Source organism: Schistocerca nitens, chromosome 8 (assembly GCF_023898315.1).
Source record: "Schistocerca nitens isolate TAMUIC-IGC-003100 chromosome 8, iqSchNite1.1, whole genome shotgun sequence".
NCBI classification, from domain to species: domain Eukaryota; kingdom Metazoa; phylum Arthropoda; class Insecta; order Orthoptera; family Acrididae; genus Schistocerca; species Schistocerca nitens.
In genome coordinates this window covers 384906149-384928587 of record NC_064621.1, presented here as the reverse complement: position 1 = coordinate 384928587, position 22439 = coordinate 384906149, and the positions used below count along the sequence as shown (strand labels likewise).

The window sequence follows — 22439 nt, the reverse complement described above, 5'->3', positions numbered from 1 at the left end:
TTAAGATTCTCCCATTCGGCCTTAATATAAGTGCCGGAGTGGATTATGTATTGGGATCTGGGCAGTGACAAATCTCTTTGCACTCCTTGTGGATGATTTGTTAATAGCAACAGCTACCTGGTGGAACACACAGAGCTATTAAACAAATGTACTGAAAGCTTGTAGAAAAGCTGGGTTGCTAGCAAATTTGCAAGAGTCACAATTTGCCTTGGAAAAGACAAAGTTTCCTGGCCATCTGCTTCATATGAAAGCAATTCTGCCTGATTATGAGAAGATTCACACACTTAAGAATGTTCATATACCACGAATGAAAAACGACTGAAAGAGTTTCTGGGACTCATCTCATTCTTTTGAAGGTTCATGCCAGATCAGTCATTTAATGCAGAAGCATTGTTTAATCTGTTATGGAAGAACGCCGCCTTGCACTGGACAATCGAATGTAACAAAAAATTTAATGCTATCAAGGTGTTGGTAGAGTCCAAGCTGTTGTACCACCCAGACATGTTACTAGATTTTGGTCTGATGACAGATGCCTCTTCAGTCAGATTAAGAACCTGCTTATTCCAGGTGAGGATGATGGGCAGAAAGCCAATGTTTTGTTCAATAGCACTTGCTAGCAGAGCCCTGTCACCATACGAAACGACATATGCTACAACAGAACAGGAAGCATTGGCAGAGGTTTGGGCTTTCTGCAAGTTCAGTTACTATCTGTTTCGAGCCAACACAGTGGTGTATTTTGTGACAAGCTCTAAAGTACTTGCAAACTTGTAAATTAATGCATTCCTGGCTGTCAAGATGGATTTTGGCACTGCAAGAATACAATTTTAAAATCATATACACAGAGTGTATCAAAAAGAATCACCTGATTTGGCACATCTACATTTCTGAAACTAATAAATATATACCATGAATTTTGTTTTTCGATGAATGGGAAAATCAAAAAGGTGTTTTTTTTTTTTTTTTTTTTTTTTTTTTTTTTTTAAATCTCCCTTTGCCTCTTTTGAGATACATGGCACATGTCAATGTGATATTAAAATTGTTCCCACATTGCAGTGAGCATGTCTTGAGTTACACCTTCCACAGCTGCTGTTTTTCAATGTCTCAGTTCATTCATTGTTGTTGGTAATGAAGGCACATAACATAAACCCCCTCAATAAGTAATCACATACAGTCAGGTCCTGTGACCTTGGAGACCAGTAATGTAACGCTGAATCATTTGGTCCAGTGTGACGAATCCAGCGTTCAGTAGCCCATTGATTTAAAAATTCCCGCATTTCCAGATGCCAGTGTGGCGGTGCCTCATCCTGTTTTTGATTGAAGTCATTCAAATCAGTCTCCAACTGTGGGAAAAGAAAGTTCTCAAGCTTATCGAGATATGTGCTTCCCGCAACACTGTTCTTGGCAACTGTACAAAACACATTAAATTTTGGAGAGTCCCTCTAAGAATTGTTCATGCTATCAGCTAATGCTGTGTGCTGTAGGAGGATCCACATCACACCTAGTATGAAAGCCACGATGAACAGTTATTACTGACTCGCACTGCACAAAATGTAGAACACAAAACGCTTTCTGTTATCTCGGCACCATTTTTACTAGAACTGCTGATACCTAGAAGGAACCATGTAAAACTCGAGAGTTTGCTCTTTCCAACAGTATGTTGTCCATGCACATATCTCCAATAACATAATAGTTATGATTTTTAAAAACTGGATGATTCTTGTTGATACACCTTGTATAAGAGGAAAGGACAATATAGTAGTGGATGCCCTATTGAGACTCCCATAGGGTTAAATCCAGAAACAGTTGTGGAGGAACAAATGGGTGATACCCTTGTCTTGTTGATGCAGGATCAGGTAAACAACAGATACTACCTGGAACATTTTCGGAGTATGACTGTACTGCAAGAACAAGACAACAATTGGTCAGATGTTAGGCAGTCGCTGCAACACCAACAAGAGGACAGACTGCACAAGTTTAATAAAATCATAAATCAAGTATTATTCCACCATGAGAGTGAGAATGGACAGGACTGGTGTGTCTACATTCCTCAAGAGTACGAAAAAACAACTCTTTTGGTGTTCGCAAGTGTGCCGATTAAGATTAGAAACTATTGCTACTTCCCTGATATCAGAAGGAAACTGTTGAAAGAAATCAAGTCTTGCCAAATATATCAGAAAAGAAACTGGATAATCATTAGAGTAAAGGACCATACCACCACAAAACACTGGACAAACCCCTGGCCATCATGTGTGTGGACATCTGTGGGCCAGTACTCTGAGCCAGAGGTGGATGTAGCGTTCTTTGATGTATTTATGAAGTATGTCAAGGTGTACCCATTGAAAATAGCAACTTATGCTCCTATTCTGAAATGGCAAACCACATGCTGTATTTTCAGACAATGCAGCAAATTTCACATGTTTTGCTCGAAGGCATGCACTCAAAAGAGCAGGTTTCAAGCAGCAGGTACCAAGTTCCAGGTACCAGCCCAAAAGGAAACCAGTTGAGAGAGTCACCAAGGAATTAAACAATTTGTGCGGACATACTGCCACAACAGGCAGACAAAATGGATTGACTACTTGGCATAGTATAAAGAAATTATGAACCATTTACCAAGTATGACAACCCAGTTCACACCAGTGGAGCTGATGTTCCAACAAGAAGAGAGGGATGAGTGGGTGTGAAAGATACCCAGGATATCAGTTGAGAATCCTCAGTGGGAGAAGAAGGTGAGACAGCCATTAGTTAAACTAACTGAACAAGCTCAGGTTTGGAAACGGGCATATGACAAAAGGAGATTGCGGATGCAAACATATAATGTAGATGAGCAAGTACTTTTGTGGAATCATTTGAAATCTTCACTCTTGAAGAGGTGAAATAGTAAATAGCAACTATTAGATGTTGGTTCATTTGAAATACAAAGAATTTCACACCCTGGAGCTTACTTATTAGGCTATCCAGGAATGCACAGGATACAAGGGTTATACCCACATCAGGACATAAAGCGATATTTCTCCTGAGGAGATGAATCTCAGATGAAATGTAAATATGAAGATAATTTCTTGTAAATAGTATATTTAAGCAGATGTGGTATGTATGCCTTCTTTGTAGTATGTAAGTTTATTATTGTGTCCTCAACTGTTAAAGAAACCTGGGGATAATTTCGAATTTTGAGTGTACTTATGTGAATATGTGTACTAAACATGATCAATTTTCCTAAAGATATGAGAGTTTATAATAATCATATGTGTTATTTCATATAGTGATTGATGATTTCTCTGTATAGTGTTAAGTTTCTATTTCTGAGATAGGATTGCCAGATTAGTTATATTCCATAATGATTTGTCAGAAAGTTAAGTTCTGTGGACCCTAGACAACACATAACTGACATGTGATAATTTTGTGTCACAAGTGTGGCGTGTAATGAATTTAGTCCATGTTTTTACTGCTATGAATCATTAAATTGTATTAGTAAGGCAGCTGGTATAGGGATTTATGGTGAGGACTGTAGGCTGAAATCTTGTGGAGAGAGTATTTATATGTATTCGAGCCTTCAGCTCATTTTTAGCTAAGAGGTAAATGATCATGCCCAATAAAATTTTCCGGTTCAGAATATACAATCAAACTTAAATGGAAGATGGAAGAAAGTAATGTTTTAAAATATTTGTACCATAATCATCAATATTGAGGATGGATGGCACGATACATACCACTATGATCTTCTAGTGAAGTAGTGGCAGTGGCAGTGTCTATAGTGACGATGTAAATCTTCAGTTCAAATATAAAAAGACATAAATAAAAAGAAAGCCCAAGTTATCAAAACACACAAACTGTGAATATGCCAGTTGAATGCAGAAGACTTGGATGAGGTGTTAATGAAAAGCTGTGAGTGTACCATAGATTCTGTGAATAATCTGTGACATTTGTGCAGAAAATCTTCTGCTACTGCTAATGAGGTAGTGATGGTCTAAAACATGAATCAACTTCTGACAATCTTATCATGTCCCATAAAATTCTGAGATTTGATGATCAATCCGGTTCCTGTTCTGCCCCACTTGCTTCTCCACCAAGGAGGACTTCCCTTCTTCAACTTTCTAGACCCTCGAGCTCTTCACCTTCCATTCCCAACTATCGTGCAGTTTCGCCAATGGTGCCTTTCAAGTTGCCAGTGGTGTCTTCAAGTCCCACCGATGAGTCAAGAACCACGTTTGAACATTCTTAATTACACCCAACTCTCACAGCAAACATGAATAGACACTGATGAATGGTATGAAAACTTATCCCATTATGCAAAGGACAATTATTGTGATGTAATACCAATATGTATGCAACTGGTACTTCACAGTTCTATTCATTCAATTTAAATCCTATGTGGGTTATAAACCATTTAAGCTTATCAACTATTTATCTTGTAAATTCATATGATGGTGATTGGTATGGAGTCAGGTGAGCAGAAGGCTGACGGGTCTGTCTCATTCTTCTCCACAGGTTTCTGGAGAGACTTTCCCTAATGGGGAAATCTTAAAGATAAATTGCCGTGGGAAAACTGGCTGTTCTATTGTACCTGAACATCCGATATAGTCAACCTTACTGAATGCTAGCTTGTTGTTTTATGCTATCTTCAGTGACTGTATCTGCTGTTGCTGTGTTCTTTATAGCATTTGATACTGAATACATGCTTGCTTGTCTTTAGTCATTCTTAGTGGTAGCAAAATGTGTTTATTTAAAAAAGTTTTGCTACCACGAGGAGCATCATGTAATGACACAAATTAACTTAAGAGATAAGAAATGTGCTGATTTTGAGATGGTTGTGTATATCAGCTATACTGATGGTGTTGTACGGCATAGACTGTAGTTCAACAAACTCCACACTATGTGCGCTTGAGAATTAATGTATTTTGGGGCAGGGAAAGAAAGTGACTGCAAGAATAAACTTTGCATAGGTGATGCTACTCTTTGCTGGTATAGCATCCCTGACACTGCTTAATAATATTTTTTACTGTGGCTTGAGATATTGGAATAGAAAGATGTAATATTGGAGTGGATCCACTTGCATTGTTGCATGGCAGCCATTATGGAATTAGTTAGAGAACTAAGTTTGTTTAAACACTGAGGTGCAATATCTTGTGAACAGAAATATGAAATTGGTTCTTTTATTAAAGAGAGCTATTGTATAAATAAATATTTTTCAGAGTGAGCAATTTCACCATTTTAACAACTTTGGAAAATTGTGCTTCAAGTTTAAATAAGCGCATAATTCGACTTTCATATCTGCATCTTTATGATTGTTAGTTTGAGCCTGCATGTGGTCCAGTTCTTTCACAATAGGCCATCTTTGCACTGGAACTGTATCTCTCAAATATTTTCTCCCCCAAGAACTGAAATGACTACATTAATAAATCCCACATCGTGCTACAAGTGTAGGTAGCCACTCATGTCCAACCTGAGAAATAAACTCAAATAAGCTTTTCAGGAGGGCGGTGTGCAACAGCAGCAGTGTGGAGTGTGGAGGCTACAGTTTCGTACTGCTACCGCTTGATCATTATGGTGACTGTGTGCACCTATTATTATAGAAGTAAACTTATTAAACACATACATATTGGACAGTCCTCACAGCTTAGATCCATTTAAAGGCAGTACTCTTAATGAAAGGGAAAAACTTCTTTTTAAAGCACATTAACATTTAACTTAACACTCAAGCAACATTCACTCTAACTTCAACATTTCAAGTTTAATATTCACTGAAGTAAATCACCGTTTAAATCTCTCTCCTTTTATTTTTATGTCACTATAAGCTGTGTATTTGGAGTGCATGGTTTACAATGGTAAGCAGCTGTAAGGTAAATTATATATTCACAAAAACTAATATTTTTGTAAAAATGTAAGTATTGGCAATGGTACTGAGGCCTAATGATGTTCACTTTAGTAATTCAATCTCACATTCATTAATATGCATAAATTTTAATTTCATATTTGTTATATTGAAAAGATAGGGCAATTAAAAAATGTGAAAACAGGTTAATTACCTAGCACCTGATTCTCATAATGAAATCAAATGGGTGTCCACTAATGATTTGTGTAAGTTAGCAGAGCATTATGCATTCCATTTACCTCATGTTACCACATTTATTGGAAGGTTGGAAATAAAGTTTAGTCTTAAGATTTTGTTCACAATATGTGTTCTTAATTTCAATAATAAGAATTTTCTAGCATGAAATAATTGTGTTATCAAAAACAAGATAGGCCTTTCTTCTGTATTTTCTTAATTTTTTGGAATAAATAGAAAAAATGAAAACACACTGCACTTTTTAACATACTGTTGCAAGTTCCACCTCCACAATGGAACAGTGTGTAAGTTTAAGGAAGGTGAATAAAATATAAGAGTAAGGATGCTTCCTGTTGGGGTGTAGCAGCTGTGCTCCTCCTATCCATCTGATCCAAAATCCAAAAGCAATTTTGGATGTTGTGATCCTTACAGTTATCTTTTCATCCTCACATTTAGCTCTTCATCATGAACATCTCCAGTTCTAAAATTATGACACATGATACAAAAGACACTGGTTCATCACTGCCTTGTTCCAAAGAATTTCATAATCTTTACAGTAAATGTTAGCTGCTCTTTTCAAAATGAATCAATCGCTTTCCACGTTCTGCTTTCAACAGAAGATTCACTTTTACTGATAATCACAAACACTGGTCAGCTACACTCAAAACTCGGTATAAATGAGAATGCTATATGCTTGTGGGAAACCAGACATCTGTGTGGCCCATGTGCAAAATGGCAATCACATCATACACTCACCAAAATGGCAGTATCATCATACTGTCACCAAGATTCATCTACTGAACTATATCTCCCTGATGACCAATAATGGACATTAGTTAAGGATCGACAAAAATATGAAAATTATCACAATGAAAAAAAAATCAGCCATAGTAAGGGCTTTGAGAGACATCAAGCCAAATATAAAAGCCATAGGAAATAAATAGATCATTCACATTCCAAATGCCTGCCAATCTAAACATTTTTATCCAACGCATAATCGAAAAGTATGAAATATTTACTTTCAAAGCCATTACAATGTGCAATCAAACTCAAACACAGATGATCTGCAATGTTGTAACATTCATTTGGTGTGCTCAATCTGAAGCTAAACAGTTATGCAAGACTAACAACTGTGAATTTTTTTTTGTTATTTGTGTAGCATATAATGTGTGTAGAAGAGTTTGTAGAATTTAAAACAATGGGGCAAGAACATTATAACATAATTCCTACATTTGAAAAATGATCACTCCTGCATCAGTCACCATTGCAAAAAAAATTGATGTTATTTATTCCTCATTTGTTACAAATCTACAATAACATGCTTGAAATATATTCACCTGTGTGTATACTCAAAGATACCACCTGTAGCCATTTCCATTTCATAGTCATCAAGATAATGAATGTCACATCTTCTACAATGCATTGTAGCTGTACAATTGTGTGTCATGATTGTTAATGTGTCCACAATACAGATTTTATTTTTGAAGCAATTCTGAGCAGCTTGAAATTGGATCCTCTTGGAAATTTGCCTTGGTGGTACTTCGCACAAAGTGCAACCACTGTTAGCAGAGTTAAAAAGCCTTCATTTTCAACCATTTGAAAAAGATTACACTTCATGCACAAAATGGCTTTAGACAAGCATACACCTTTCGAGAGATGTGTTGTCCATCCCTGATGGTGTTGCTGATCATCAATACAACCTCACTCACAGCTGAAAATCCAGTATGGCTCTTCCAAATTCTCAATCAACATTCTTAAACATCACCGTACCGACAACATTGCTGACGTCATTGCGATATCACGATTCAGCTACTTTTTGTCTCCAGAGGAGGAGAATATTTGTTAACTGAAGAAATGCTAGTCTTTTCCCCACATTGTAATTAAAATACAACTCCTACAGTAACTTCAAAACAAAAGAACAAAATATACAACTGACACACTGTTATTGAATGTGCAGGTAAACTTTGAAAAATTGAAATCACATACTAAACAATCTACTCTGAACATGTAACTTGTACAATTTGCAGTGTATTTGATAACACTATAATAACTGATCACAACAGTACATTATTTCGAAAGAAAAGCTGATTACCTCTGACAAATGTAGCAATTATGTGATTCAAGGTTGTAGGCTTCCCTAGGGCTCGAGCCCATTTCTTCCCTAAAGACTGGCGCAAATGGGGAAGCACACTGTTGATTGAGTCCAGGGTATAACTAAAATTCAGTCTTCAACTATAAGACTTTCAGTAGTAAAATACTGTAAATGTTAAAAGCATATAAACTGAAGCACAAAAGAAACTGGTATAGGCATGCGTATTCAAATACAGAGATATGTAAACAGGCAGAACATGGTGCTGCGGTCGGCAACGCTTATATAAGACAACAAGCATCTGGTGCAATTGTTGTAATGGTTACTGCTACTACGATCGCAGGTTATCAAGATTTAAGTTGGTTTGAACAAGGCGTTATAGTCAGCACATGAATGACGGGAGACAGCATCTCCAAGGTAATGATCAAATGGGAATTTTCCTGTACTACCATTTCACTAGTGTACTGTGTGTATCAGGAACCTGGTAAAACATCAAATCTCAGACATCACTGTGGCCCGAAAAAGATCCTGCAAGAATAGGACCAACAATGACTGAAGATAATTGTTCAACATGACAGAATCGCAATCCTTCAGCAAATTGCTGCAGATTTCAATGCTGGGCCATCAACAAGTACCAGCATGTGAATCATTCAATGAAACAGCATCGATATGGGCTTTCAGAACCGAAGGCCCAATGTACCCTCGATGACTGCACGACACAAAGCTTTATGCCTTGCCTGGGCCCATCAACACCAGCTGGACTGTTGATCAATGGAAACATTTTGCCTGGTCAGATGAGTTTCATTTTAAATTGCATCAAGCAGATGGATGTGTATGAGTATGGAGGAAGCTCCATGAATCTATGGACCCTTCATGTCAGCAGGGGACTGTTCAGGCTGGTGGAGGCTCTGTAATGGTGTGGGGTGTGTGCAGTTGGAGTGATATGGGACCCCTGATACATCTAGATATGACTCTGACAGCTGACACGTATGTAAGCATCCTGTCTGATCACCTGCATCTGTTCAGGACTATTGTGCACTCCGACGGACTTGGGCAATTCCAGCAGGACAATGCGACACCCCACATGTCCAGAATTGCTACAGAGTGGCTCCAGGAACACTCTTCTTAGTATAAAACTTTCGCTGGCCACCAAACTCCCATGCCTTACAATGTGCTGTACTATTGCGGATTTTTGAACAGCCCTGCAGGATTCATGTTGTCATTTCCCTCCAGCACTAATTTTTTTTCAGACATTAGTTGAGTCCATGCCACATCACGTTGTGACACTTCTGCATGCAGGCAGCTACACGACATTAGGCAGGTGTACCAGTTTCATCGGCTCTTCAGTGTATGTCTGTGTATTCTTCTATTTCCTTATTACTTCTCGGCCTTTAAGTTTCTCCATCACTACTTTTGGGGCCTAATATTTTCATAATAATCTTTTTTTCTTTTGAATTTCTTCAATATCCCTCTTTCTATTTAAAATTAAAGTTCCTGCTCTATAAAGACATTGATTACAGTGCTATAACATGTAAGTTTACTGAATTAAGAAAGTGATTTTTTATTATAAATATTTTATGTTAATCTGATTTAATCTGTCAGGAAGTTTCATATCAGCGCACACTCCGCTGCAGAGTGAAAATATCATTCTGGAAACATCCCCCAGGCTGTGGCTAAGCCATGTCTCCGCAATATCCTTTCTTTCAGGAGTGCTAATTCTGCAAGGTTCGCAGGAGAGCTTCTGTAAAGTTTGGAAGGTGGGAGACGAGATACTGGCAGAAGTAGAGCTGTGAGGCCGGGCGTGAGTCGTGCTTCGGTAGCTCAGATGGTAGAGCACTTGACCGCGAAAGGCAAAGGTCCCGAGTTCGAGTCTCGGTCAGGCACACAGTTTTAATCTGCCAGGAAGTTTAATAATGGGAGAGTCTATCTCCCTGTCTAACACCAGTCTTAATATGAAATGGTTCAAAAATTTCTCCCATGAATTTAAATTTATTGCTAGTGTCGTTTAACGTTTTTTTAATCAGCATTAGAGCTTTATTATCTAGCCCTTGTTACTTTAAAATTTGGAAAATGAGATTCACAATCAACTGAGTTGTAGGCCTTTTTAAAATCCACAAATGTACATACAATATTGTTACGAGAAAACCTTTGGTGCCTAAGGATTAGTTTGAAACTAAGAATGTGTTCTGGATGGTATTTGTTTGGTCTAAACCCTGCATGGTATTCACCAATTTTAGGTTCTAACTTTCTTGGGCTCAATCAAGTAAACACTGCAAGAGAATTTTGTATCTGACCGGCAGAAGAGAGATTCCTCTGTAATTATTAACACCGGTTCTACCTTTTTTTTATGCAATGGATGAATTACAGCAGTTTTCCCGTCCTCAGGTATTTCTCAGTTTGCCAGATATGTCCTGTTAGTTAGTTGAGTGATCACTTTTATACTGTTAGGACCACCCAATTTTAATAGTTCTGCAATCACACCATCTTCTCCAGATGCCTTATTGTTTTAAAATCTCTTATTTTGTTCAGTTATTTCGATTTCATAAGGTTCTTTAAAGTTAGGGTTGGTGTTATTAGCTTGCTGTGGTAGGAATTTATTCGCTGGTTCTGGATAGTTTGATAGTTTTTTCAAAATAATTAGCAAGTACCTTACAATTTTCCTGGTTCTTAAGAGCCAAACTGCCATTTTCATTTTTGAAGCAAAGACTTTGAGGTTGGTAACTGGTTAGTTTTATTTTGAATGTTCTATAAAAGTTTCTTGTATTCTTCTTTTGGAAGTCTTTTTCGGTTTCTAAAAGTTGGGCATTTTCGTAGTTTCTGTTAGTCTGTCAGATTAATTTAGATGTTTCTTTTCTTACTGTTAGAAAGACAATGTACATATTCTCAGTATTGTCCCTATTCCAATTTTTGAATGCCTCATGCCTAGACTTAACTGATGTTTCACAATCTGTGTTCCACCAAGAGTGTTTTTCTTTCTTTTGAAGCAGAATTAAATTTCATGCTGTTTTGATGAACTTTTCTTTTAGGATTTGTCAACTGTTGGATTGTTTTTTGACAGGTTCGCTGGTTAGAATTGGGGTCATTTTAGCAGAGTCAAGTTTTGGGATACCTTTTTTTGTTTTGAAGAGGTTGAGGTTTTACTTTTATTCATATTAAATAATGGTTATAATCAATATCAGTGCCTTTCCTAACTTAGACATTTAAAATTTCTTTGTTGTTAGGGTCTGAAATTGATATATGATTGATTTGAAATTCCCCAATGAATGTACTGGGTGCCAGCCAAGTTTTTTCTTTAGAATGGGTCTTTTTAAAATGTGTTGACATGATTTTAAGGTTAAAAATTTTGCACGTTTCAACAACTCGTTAGCCATTTTGGTTTGTCCATTTAGGCACAGGAAATCCACCCTCCATTTTCTTATATTTTCTCTTTACCTAATTGAGCATTAAAATCACCCATTAAAATGTCAACATGTCTGAGGGAATTTTTCAGATGATGCTTCCTAACGTTTCCCAAGTTTCATTAACTTCTTCAGGTTTTTTATGTTTATCCTCATTGACTGGCATATGGGCATTAATTAAAGTGTATGCTTTATTTCTGCATTTAAGAGAAATTGCCATTAGTCCATTATTGATGGGCTTTACCTCTGTTAATGAATTTAAAATATTTTTGAAGACTGCAAATGCAACTCCCAGATGTAGTGTATTATTAAGTATTCTTTTATCAGTTTTACTTTTAAGAAGACAATAACTGCCAAAATCTTTGGTGTTATTGCCCGTCATTCATGTTTCTTGATGTGGCAAAATTTGAATCTTCTGTTATTTTAAGGTATCTTCCAATTTATGAAGTTTACTTGGTTGCAAAGTTTTGTATGTTAAGTGTTGCAAAAAATGTATTTGTTTTGGTTTTAAGTTGGCCAAAGGACTTCAACTGCTTGTGTTGAATCACACTGCATTTTAACTTTTATTGTTAGCTAACCTAAAATTAATTCTTGGTGTTCATTCAAATGATACTTGATACTGGTCCTGAATCACGTTATGCAAACATTACGTAATCTGGTAATGATTGTTGGCTTGTGGTAAAAAGCAGCAGAGCCTGCAGAAACTTTGGTGGCAATTTTTCTTTCTTCATAACTGCTAACTATCTGAATGACAATTACTACAACCATCAGCCAATCAATAATAGACAACATTTGCACAATGCTGAGCTATGTACCAGTCACTGGACATAATAAGCATTTTTCCTTGAAAGAAAAAGTAAATAGTTCACAAGCAATCAATAATCTTCAAAGTTTTTTCAGATATACAAAAAATTAGTAAAAAAATTATTATAGTATTCTGAGGTATTTCAAAAACTTCAACTCAGTGTTCTAATCTGGGTCCACTTGTGGATGGAGCCTGGCCCCTATATGTATGGTTGGCTCCTCAATTTAAATAATTGTAACCTTCGGATGCCAATACATGAACACAACACAAGAACTGTAGTGAAGCTAAGTTTCATAACAGCCACAAATATCTTGGCCTAAGAATTTTCAACTGACTTCCGAAAACTGCCCATCTATTCCCCACAGTGCATTTAAAATTGTTTTAGCGGAGTGGTTTAAGGAAAAAAGCAAGCATACTACTCAATAAAAAAGCATGAGGAATGTTTTAGTGACAAAGCTCTCACTTATTATAGTCACACTAAGTTTTAACACTAGAAAACACTAACAAATACAAATAATATGTATCAAATGATTTGCTAACAGGTTCCCACGCACATGATTTTGACGTTATATGTAACACAGCTATTGATGTAAATATCATGAAATTTTATGTGCTACTCCTTTTAGCTTTATATGTAAATATTTACACTGATAAAAGTAAAATGTTCAAAGGCGAATCCAATGAAATGTTTTAAAGCAGGTACTATCTTCTGTACAGATCAGAATTGGACAGGTAGTGAGATGATGTGGCAGCACAATACCAGTAATAAGTCTATACACATGTTGATGTATCATTACAGGAACATAAATTGGGTGAAACATACATGCTTAAATGTCTCTCAGAACCAGCAATAAATGGTGATGAGTTTGCATCAATTGTTTTATGAACCAAAGGAAGGTATTTCCTTGCAGTATAAAGTAGCAGATGGATAAGTACGCTGAATGTAACAGGAACGATAGAGAAAGTGACACAGCATGCAGTGATGCAGTGGGAACATCACACTGACATGCCATCAAAAGTTCATAAATTCCCCAACTGCAGAGAAACTGATATTCATGCTAGTCTTTAACCTATAGGACCCTTTATTATAAGCTTGATGACAAAGGGAGAAAGTCTCACCTACTGCCTGGTACTCTGAAACACTCCATACTTATTTCTGTCACACTATCAAAAACAAGAAATGGATGTATGATGGGCAAATATGTGACTGAGACAGAGAAGTAGTAATGTATCAACAATCCACAGACAAGACGTATGAACACAATAAAAAATTTCACTGGCAAGTAGTATGAGTGCTTGAAATAATGTAAACAATATGAAGAGAAAAAAATCCATTACTTAGAAGCAAAAAGCTACTCATTTCTGGTTGAATGACTCATACTGTGATATTTACTTATGTTCATACTGTTTGTGTAGCATTAGATCTCTATTAAATAATAATACATTAGAAATAACAATTTTACTAACCTCACTACCTTCTTAAGAAGTGGAATAGATATATGGGGTAAGCCACATACCAGCTGCTCCAGGTGTGAAGCAGTTATTAATGAAAGCAGAGGTACAGGTATAATACCTGCCATTCCTTCGCGCACAGCTGCTACCTAAAATTAGTATGAACTTCCATGGAACAATTTCATTCACAGTACTATTTAACTAAATAAGTATAATTATTTAGGAATAAGACACCACAAATCATTGATGTCCAGACAGTGCATGATGCATTTCCAGCCCTGGAAGCTCTTCTTCAGGTGCTTTATATCAGTTTGGCATACAAGTTATATCAGTTTGGCATACAAGACTAGACCAGTTCTTATAATGATTACATGTAACTGTGTTACATCTACATGTACACAGATACTTTATAATCCACCGATGGTGCATGGTGGAGGGTACAAGTATTTCACATCACCTTACATTGTTTCTGCTAACAACTATAGAGAGTATTATTCCCTATGAAGTACATGTCATGAACAAAAATATTTAGCTAAAATAAGTAGTGTTAAAAAGATCACAAATGCCACTAAACATAATTATTCTGACAAATATAAATATAAACAGGATTGGTTATTCAATTTTTAGTATTGCAAAGCATACAAACATGTTGAATATGCTGTGGAATAGTGAGAAATGTTTTTCATAATGACTGCTGTTTATGCAACTTGCATGTGGTTCAACTTTATAGAAAAATATTCTGGCACTTTTGAGAGGTCCAGTGCTATGAGGACTGTGCTGCACAGTACAAATAAAGAAGTGTAAACAATGTTATAATCAGAAGATTAAAAACATACACACCATACCTTTTTATTAGGTTGTAATGATGAAAGGCAAAATCTAAGAGCTTAGTCTAGATCCTGTGGCTAGTGTATTTCACCTCTGTTGTCTTATGGAATTATTTTCTGGGCAGTGAACATAAAGTAAACAAAGTGTTTGTTCAACAGAGGTAAGCAGTAACACTATTATTTTTGTTGCTCATAGTAAAAAACCAGAATGTTTCAGATAGGTTTTATAATGGTAACATAGAGATTTAAGAACCAGGTTTTAAATTGTAAGACATTTCCAGGAGCAGATGTGGACTCTGACCACAATTTATTGGTTATGAACTGTAGATTTAAACTGAAGAATCTGCAAAAAGATAGTAATTAAAGGAGATGGGACCTGGACAAACTGAAAGAACCAGAGGTTGTAGAGAGTTTCAGAGAGAGCATTAGGGAACGACTGACAAGAACAGGTGAAAGAAATACAGTAGAAGAAGAATGGGTAACTTTGAGAGATGAAATAGTGAAGGCAGCAGAGGATCAAGAACGTAAAACGGTGAGGGCTAGTAGAAATCCTTGGGTAACAGAGGAGATAATGAATTTAATTGATGAAAGGAGAAAATATAAAAATGCAGTAAATGAAGCAGGCAAAAAGGAATACAAACGTCTCAAAAAATGAGTTGATAGGAAGTGCAAAATGGCTAAGCAGGGACGGCTAGAGGGCAAATGCAAGGATGTAGAGGCATATATCACTAGGGGTAAGATAGATACTGCCTAGAGGGAAATTAAAGAGACCTTTGGAGAAAAGAGAGCCACCTGTATGAATATCAAGAGCTCAGATGGAAAACCAGTCCCAAGCAAAGAAGGGAACACAGAAAGGTGGAAGGAATATATAGAGGGTCTATACAAGGGCGATGTACTTGAGGACAATATTATGGAAATGGAAGCAGACACAGATGAATATGAGAGGGGAGATATGATACTGCGTGAAGAATTTGTCAGAGCATTGAAAGACCTAGTCAAAACAAGGCCCCCAGGAGTAGACAACATTCCATTAGAACTGCTGGTAGCCTCAGGTGAGCCAGCCATGACAAAACCCTCCCAAGATGTATGAGACAGGTGAAATACCCTCAGACTTCAAGAAGAATATAATAATTCCAATCCCAAAGAGAGCAGGTGTTGACAGGTGTGAAAATTACCAAACTATCAGTTTAATAAGTCATGACAGCAAAATATTAACACAAATTCTTTAAAGACAAAAGGAAATACAGGCAGGAGACGACCTCAGGGAAGATCAGTTTGGTTCCACAGAAATGTTGGAACAAGCAAGGCAATACTGACCGATGACTTATCTTAGAAGATACGTTAAGGAAAGGCAAACCTACATTTCTGGCATTTGTAGACTTAGAAAAAGCTTTTGACAATGTTGACTGGAATACTCTCTTCCAAATTCTGAAGGTGGTAGGTGTAAAAGACAGGTAGCAAAAGGCTATTTACAATTTGTACAGAAACCAGATGGCAGTTATAAGAGTCGAGGGGCATGAAAGGGAAGCAGCAGTTGGGAAGGGAGTGAGACAGAGTTGTAGCCTGTCCCCTATGTTATTCAATCTGTATATTGAGCAAGCAGTAAAGGAAACAAAAGAAAAATTCGGAGTAGGTATTAAAATCCATGGAGAAGAAATAAACACTTTGAATTTGCCGATAAAATTGTAATTCTGTCAAAACGGCAAAGGACTTGGAAGAACAGTTCAAACGAATGGACTGTGTCTTGAAAGGAGAATATTAGATGAACATCAACAAGAGTAAAATAAGGATGATGGAGTGTAATCAAATTAAATCAGGTGATGCTGAGGGAATTATATTAGGAAATGAGACACTTAAGTAGTAAATGTGTTTTGCTATTCGGGAAGCAAAATAACTGATGACTGTTGAAGTGTGGTGGATATAAAATGTAGACTGCTTATGGCAAGGAAAGCATTTCTGAAGAAGAGAAATTTGTTTACATCGAGTATAGATTTAAGTGTCAAGAAGTCCTTTCTGAAAGTATTCGTGTGGAGTGTAGCCATGTATGGAAGTGAAACAAGGATGATAAATAGTTTAGACAAGGAGAGAATAGAAGCTTTCGAAATGTGGTGCTATAGAAGAACGCTGAAGATTGGATGGGTAGATCATGTGACTAATGAGGAGGTACTGAATAGAATTCAGGAGAAGAGGAATTTGTGGCACAACATGACTAGAAGAAGGGGTTGGTTGGTAGGATGCATTCTGAGGCATCAAGTGATAACCAATTTAGTACTGCTGGGAAGTGTGGAAGGTAAAAATCATACATGGAGACCAAGAGATGAATATACTAAGCAGATTCAAAAGGAGGTAGGTTGCAGTAATTACTTGGAGATGAAGAAGCTTGCGCAGGATAGAGTAGCACAGAGGGCTGCATCCAACCAGTCTCTGGACTGAAGACCACAACAACAATAAAAAAAATCAGTTTCAGCTGAGCTGTAGTACACACACTCACAACACAAGACACAAAAATAATTTTCATGTAAGCTTTGTCTCCTTCTTCAGGGTTCAGAATAGAGTTAAGCTCTCTGGTGGTAAGATAATCAACAAGCTCCCGTATAATGTAAAGAAAAAAATTGGAAATCCCTATCAATTTAAAAGAAAATAGAATACCTAGCTCATTAGCCACTATTTCTGCAATTCATCTGAATATCTAAACTCAAGGACTGAAAGGCTCTGTTAGCAACATGATAACAATGTTTATTATGAAGCTGCACTACAAGTAATATTTAGTATTTACAGATGTAACAAATATTTTCTTTGCTGTATTTGTCTTACGTTAATATGTGCAATGACTCTTTCCACGGCCATAAATAGTCCTTCTTGATGGGATCTATAGAACATTATGAAGGAATGACTGAATCATTACATTACTGGCACTTTCAAGCCTAGTGTATGACTCAGTAAGATCCACAAGATGTCACTTCTTTAACGAACATTGTTGCTGAAGAAGATCAGTAATAGTGGTTCAGGCAACAATTCTTACCACATACTAAGTCACACAGCTGAGGATAAAATCAGGACAAAGACAAAGAAAGGTACATTATGAGGTTAGATAGAAACTGAGTGACACAATGGAATCCACACAATGAGGCATAAAGAAGCAATTAATCAATGAAAAACATAACACTAAAAATTTAAAATTATAGCAATCTTATTTACCTGAAGGTCCATTTCATGTAGTCTGAACTGGACAGCCTGTTCCACATACTGCAAACGATTGTGGAATGTGAGGGGAATGCTTCTGCCACCTGGTACAATGGGCATAACTTTTCCCGTACAACTAGTGCCTTCAAAACACTCCAGTGGTATTACCTGCAGGGTAAAAAATACAAAATATTAACAATTATAAACAAAAAATATTGCTAAAATTAAGAGCAATGAAGAAAAACTGAAAGAGACAGTGTACAAGATCTTCCTCCTAAATCAATTCAACACAAATGATTTATTTCAATGACGATTAGAGTGTGAACTAAAAATGGTGCCAAAAGATAACAATGTTGAAAGGGAACATGAGAATATTATACAAACAATTAGGAAAATTGCTTTAGAGGTGCTGGGGACAGAGTAAAGGTGTAGACAAATAGGATCCTCCATGGCTGTCAGATGACCTTAAGAAGTTGATTTGGGAAATGAAAAAAAATGTACCTCAAGACAAAATTATAACACAATAAATCAGGAATTACGAAACAGAATTAAATCAGAAAAGAACAAGATGTTGGAACAGAAATGCATCCAAATTGAGAGTCTAATAGGTGGATCACAAACAGAAGTATGGAGAACAATTGCTGGTATGAAGAAAACTCCAAGAAACAAAGCAGTAAGCAATTTAATTCCTTTAAGCTAATGGAAAAAGCATTATACTGATTTTCTAACTGAAGACAGACCGAGGTAGGACAGAACAAAAAGGTTGTAATATGAACATCACGACAGAGGACGTACACAGTGCATTAGCTAAAATGAAGAATGGCCAATCACCTGGTCCTGGAAATATTCCTGTGGAGTTATTGAAAATTTGAGGACACCATTTAACGAAAAGAATACCAGCTTATGAGCAACTGCTGTCAACAGATTGAAGTTCGATCGGTGTGGAAAAGATCGTATACAGTCTCCATTTTCAAGAAGAGAATTAGAAAAGACACTGACTGCTGCAGAGACATAAGTGGGAACTGCATGATGAGCTGCTTATTTGGCAAAATTGTATGTAAGAAAATAAGATAGAATGTTGGACACCATATTGGAGGAGACCAGAGTGGGTTCATACAGAACAGATCCTGTACAAATAACCTTTTTATTTTACAACAGCTAATGGAGAAATTCATAGCAGTAGGGAAGGAGCTACACATCGCCTGTGTAGATTTAGCTAAAGCCTATGACACAGTTCCTAGAGCAAAACTCTGGGAAACTTTGAAAGATTTTATATGGATGATTAACTTTTACAGAGTATTATTGAAATGTACAGAGATAATAAAGTACAAATTAAAAGAGGGTCATAATTAGCAGAACCTATTAATGTCACAAATGGACGCTTCGAAGGTAAAAGAAAAGTTGCAGAGGAATGAAAATTATTATTAATGATGTACAGCTGTTTTCATTAAGTTTTGCTGATGGTCAAGCTGTTCTAGAACAAGATGAATTTGACCTTGAGTTCATGATATGCTGTTTATATTGAGAGTATGATAAATGGGGATTGCAAGTGAGTCTGACAAAAACCAAATATCTGGTAGTGAATAGTGACACTAAATTTGAAGTTCACGCCAATGATGGAGCAGTTATGAAACAGGCAGAAAATTTAACTATCTTGGGGCATATATTGACTAAAATGGACTGTGTACTACAGAAATAAAATTCAGAACACAACAAAGCAGAAAAGTAATAGGGAGTATAAATTATTTTTGGTGGGACAAGAATATCTCTAATAACAATAAGAGAGAGAGTGGGCAGGCTAATGGTCGAATCTGTTCTATGGTACGGGTCAGAATAACAGCTGTGAAAATGGATTATTTGTGAAGGAGTGCCACAATATCAAGAATCGAAAAGAAGACTAATGACGAAGTGAGAGCTCGAACGAAGGCAGATGAAACACCAATAGACAGAATTGAAAGAAAACCTCTAAAGTAGTATGGACATCTGTTGAAAATGCCAGATCATCAATGGCCAAAGAAAATTTTTGACTGGAAACCACCTGGCCAATGTAAATGCGGGAGACCACAATGTTCTTGGAATGACCACATCAACAGAATAATGGAGAATCGCAGAATAACCAAGGAGGAGGCACTGAATAAAGAGGCTTGGCAGAAGATAACAGGAATAAAACAAAATGTTGTTATTACTGATTTCTGTCTTAATTAATCCTGTAATAATAATAATAATAATAATAATAATAATAATAATAATAATACATAAAAGCTGTGTTCACACTCAATCTATCAACTAGCCAGTGATCCAGGACAGTTCTCATCACTTTGCATAACAACAACAGGGAAAGGATGGACTGTTACTGTTGTGACTCGTCGATCATTCAAAATGCCGCTGCGCAATTACGCGTGTCGTCTACATGCGGCGCTGTCTGCCAGCCATGCAGCAGCTGCACCACCTAAGCAGCCAGCCAGCCAGCGGCTGCTAGACTTGGACTCAGTGTTCATTCGAATGTTACCTTGTTCACATGTCTTGCTTTGTCAACTTGCTCAGTGACTTATATGTGTTGTGTCATTCTGAAATATATATGTTCAACTTGATGTTATAACAATTGGCGATGAGGTAGTGGATTTTTCCTTTTCATCGTTGACCCACAGGTTTCCGTGGCTACTGTCGAGCAACTATTGCAAGGTCTCATTGAACACCAAACGCTTCTAACATCGGCGATTCACGATTTCGTCGTGGAATCAAATGCGGGGCGTTTGTCATCGTTGTCTATACCTCTTTTTCCTCCTTACGACGAGACGGCGGAAGACTGGTCTGATTACGAAAAACGTCTTCAACAGCACTTCTTGGCATTTCATATTGCGGACGAAAAAACATGTAAGTCTCTGTTCCTTTCATGGATTTCACCTCAAATGTATCGGTTGTTGTCGCAATTGGCTCCTTTGAAAGATCCTGTGTCTTTGTCCTTTGCTGAAATGTGCTCACTTCTGTCTGTCTATTTTCAAAATCAAATGCATGTGGTAGCCTCTCGTGTTGCCTTTTATCGTTGTCAAAAATAACCGCATCAATCCTATTGTGCTTGGGCTGCTGAACTTCATGGCCTCAGTCGAAAGTGTCAATTTGTTACTGACGTTCACAAAGAATCCTATGCCGATTCCATGGTAAGGGATGCTATTATTCGGTCAGCGCCCGACAAAGAAGTTCGGCAATTTGCCCTTCAGTTGGCAAATCCAACTCTAGATGAAGTCCTATCCATCGTGCAGTCTTTTGAAATTTCTCGCGCTGCTGGGGCGCAAATAGAGGCGTGGGGTGATGTCGGGGACATACAACCACTGTGCGCTGTTGATGACACGTGCGATGCATCCCCGCCGGCCGACGTGGCCACAGTACGCTCCCACGCGCAGCCTCAGCCTAACCGTAAACAACTCTCTAAGAAACTGCTGCAAAACCCACGGCAACTTCCTTCATGTACGCGGTGTTTTACAAAACATTCACGGGAGGACTGTCCCCAAAGTTGGGCCGTGTGTCACAATTGCAAAAAGAAGGGTCATGTGTCTGCCGTTTGCAAATCCGACCGCATACATGATGTTCATGACCATGATGCTGATTCTGCTTCTGTGTTGTCTGTCAATTGCACCTCTTCCCTTTCAGGGAAGTTATTCCTCACTGTCCAAACCCTGTCGGGATGTTCGCACGCAGGTGGATACCGGTTCTGCTGCCACTATAATTAATTCTCAGACGTATCTTCAGTTGGGTTCTCCACTCCTATCACCTGTCACTCAGCAATTACGGACGTACAATAAACAGAAGATTTCTCTCTTGGGACAATTTAATGCTGAGGTATCTTACAAATCTGTCGTTCACACTGTTCCCATATATGTGGTCGACCAGAGCAACGCAGAAAATCTTTTTGGTTTCAATGCCTTTCACGTTTTTGGGTTCTCCATAGATGACTCTGTCAATATCGTCTCTGATGCTACTCCTTATGCTCAATTGGATTCCTTGTCGACGACATTTTCGTCCCTTTTTTCTACTGGGTTAGGCTGTGCTGACTTTGAAGCTCATATCACGCTCAAAGCCACTGCTCGGCCTAAGTTTTTTCGGGCTCGGCCCATTTCTGTGGCCCTTCGTGATCAGGTAAAACGGGAACTGGATGGTCTCACTACTTCAGGGGTCTTGCTTCCTGTCACTTCCAGTGAATGGTCCTCTCATGTCGTTGTTGCTAAGCCCAATGGTGATATTCGTCTCTGTGGCGATTTCAAAGCCACTGTAAATGCACAATGCCTCATTGACACTTATCCTATGTCCCAACCTGAAGAATTGTTCACTAAACTTGCGGGTGGCCAGTATTTTTCTAAAATTGACCTGTCGGAAGCTTATCATCAACTTCCTCTCGACGCTGCTTCCCGGCAGTTTCTGGTCCTTAACACACCTTTCGGCCTCTATCAATACCAACGATTGCCATTCGGGGTTGCCAGCACTCCTGCTCTCTTTCAATGGTTCTTGGAACAATTATTGCTCCCTGTCCCTGGGTGTATAAATTACATGGACGACATTGTTGTCACTGGCTCCACCACTGAAGAACATCTTCAGAACCTCCGCACACTTTTTCATGTCTTACAAACTGCTGGTCTTAAGTGTAATC

General features: G+C 37.6%; 1 protein-coding gene across 1 annotated transcript in view; it reads right to left on the bottom strand.

Moving 5' to 3' along the window:
• LOC126198416 (probable E3 ubiquitin-protein ligase HERC1) overlaps window positions 1-22439 on the bottom strand; it is a 747204-nt gene that overhangs the window by 16779 nt on the left and 707986 nt on the right. The window contains exons 69-70 of the mRNA XM_049934719.1: window positions 17813-17965; window positions 13803-13936 (exon numbers count right to left, since the gene is read on the bottom strand). Coding sequence (XP_049790676.1) covers window positions 13803-13936; window positions 17813-17965 — 287 coding nt within the window. The remainder of the gene's footprint in view (window positions 1-13802; window positions 13937-17812; window positions 17966-22439) is intronic.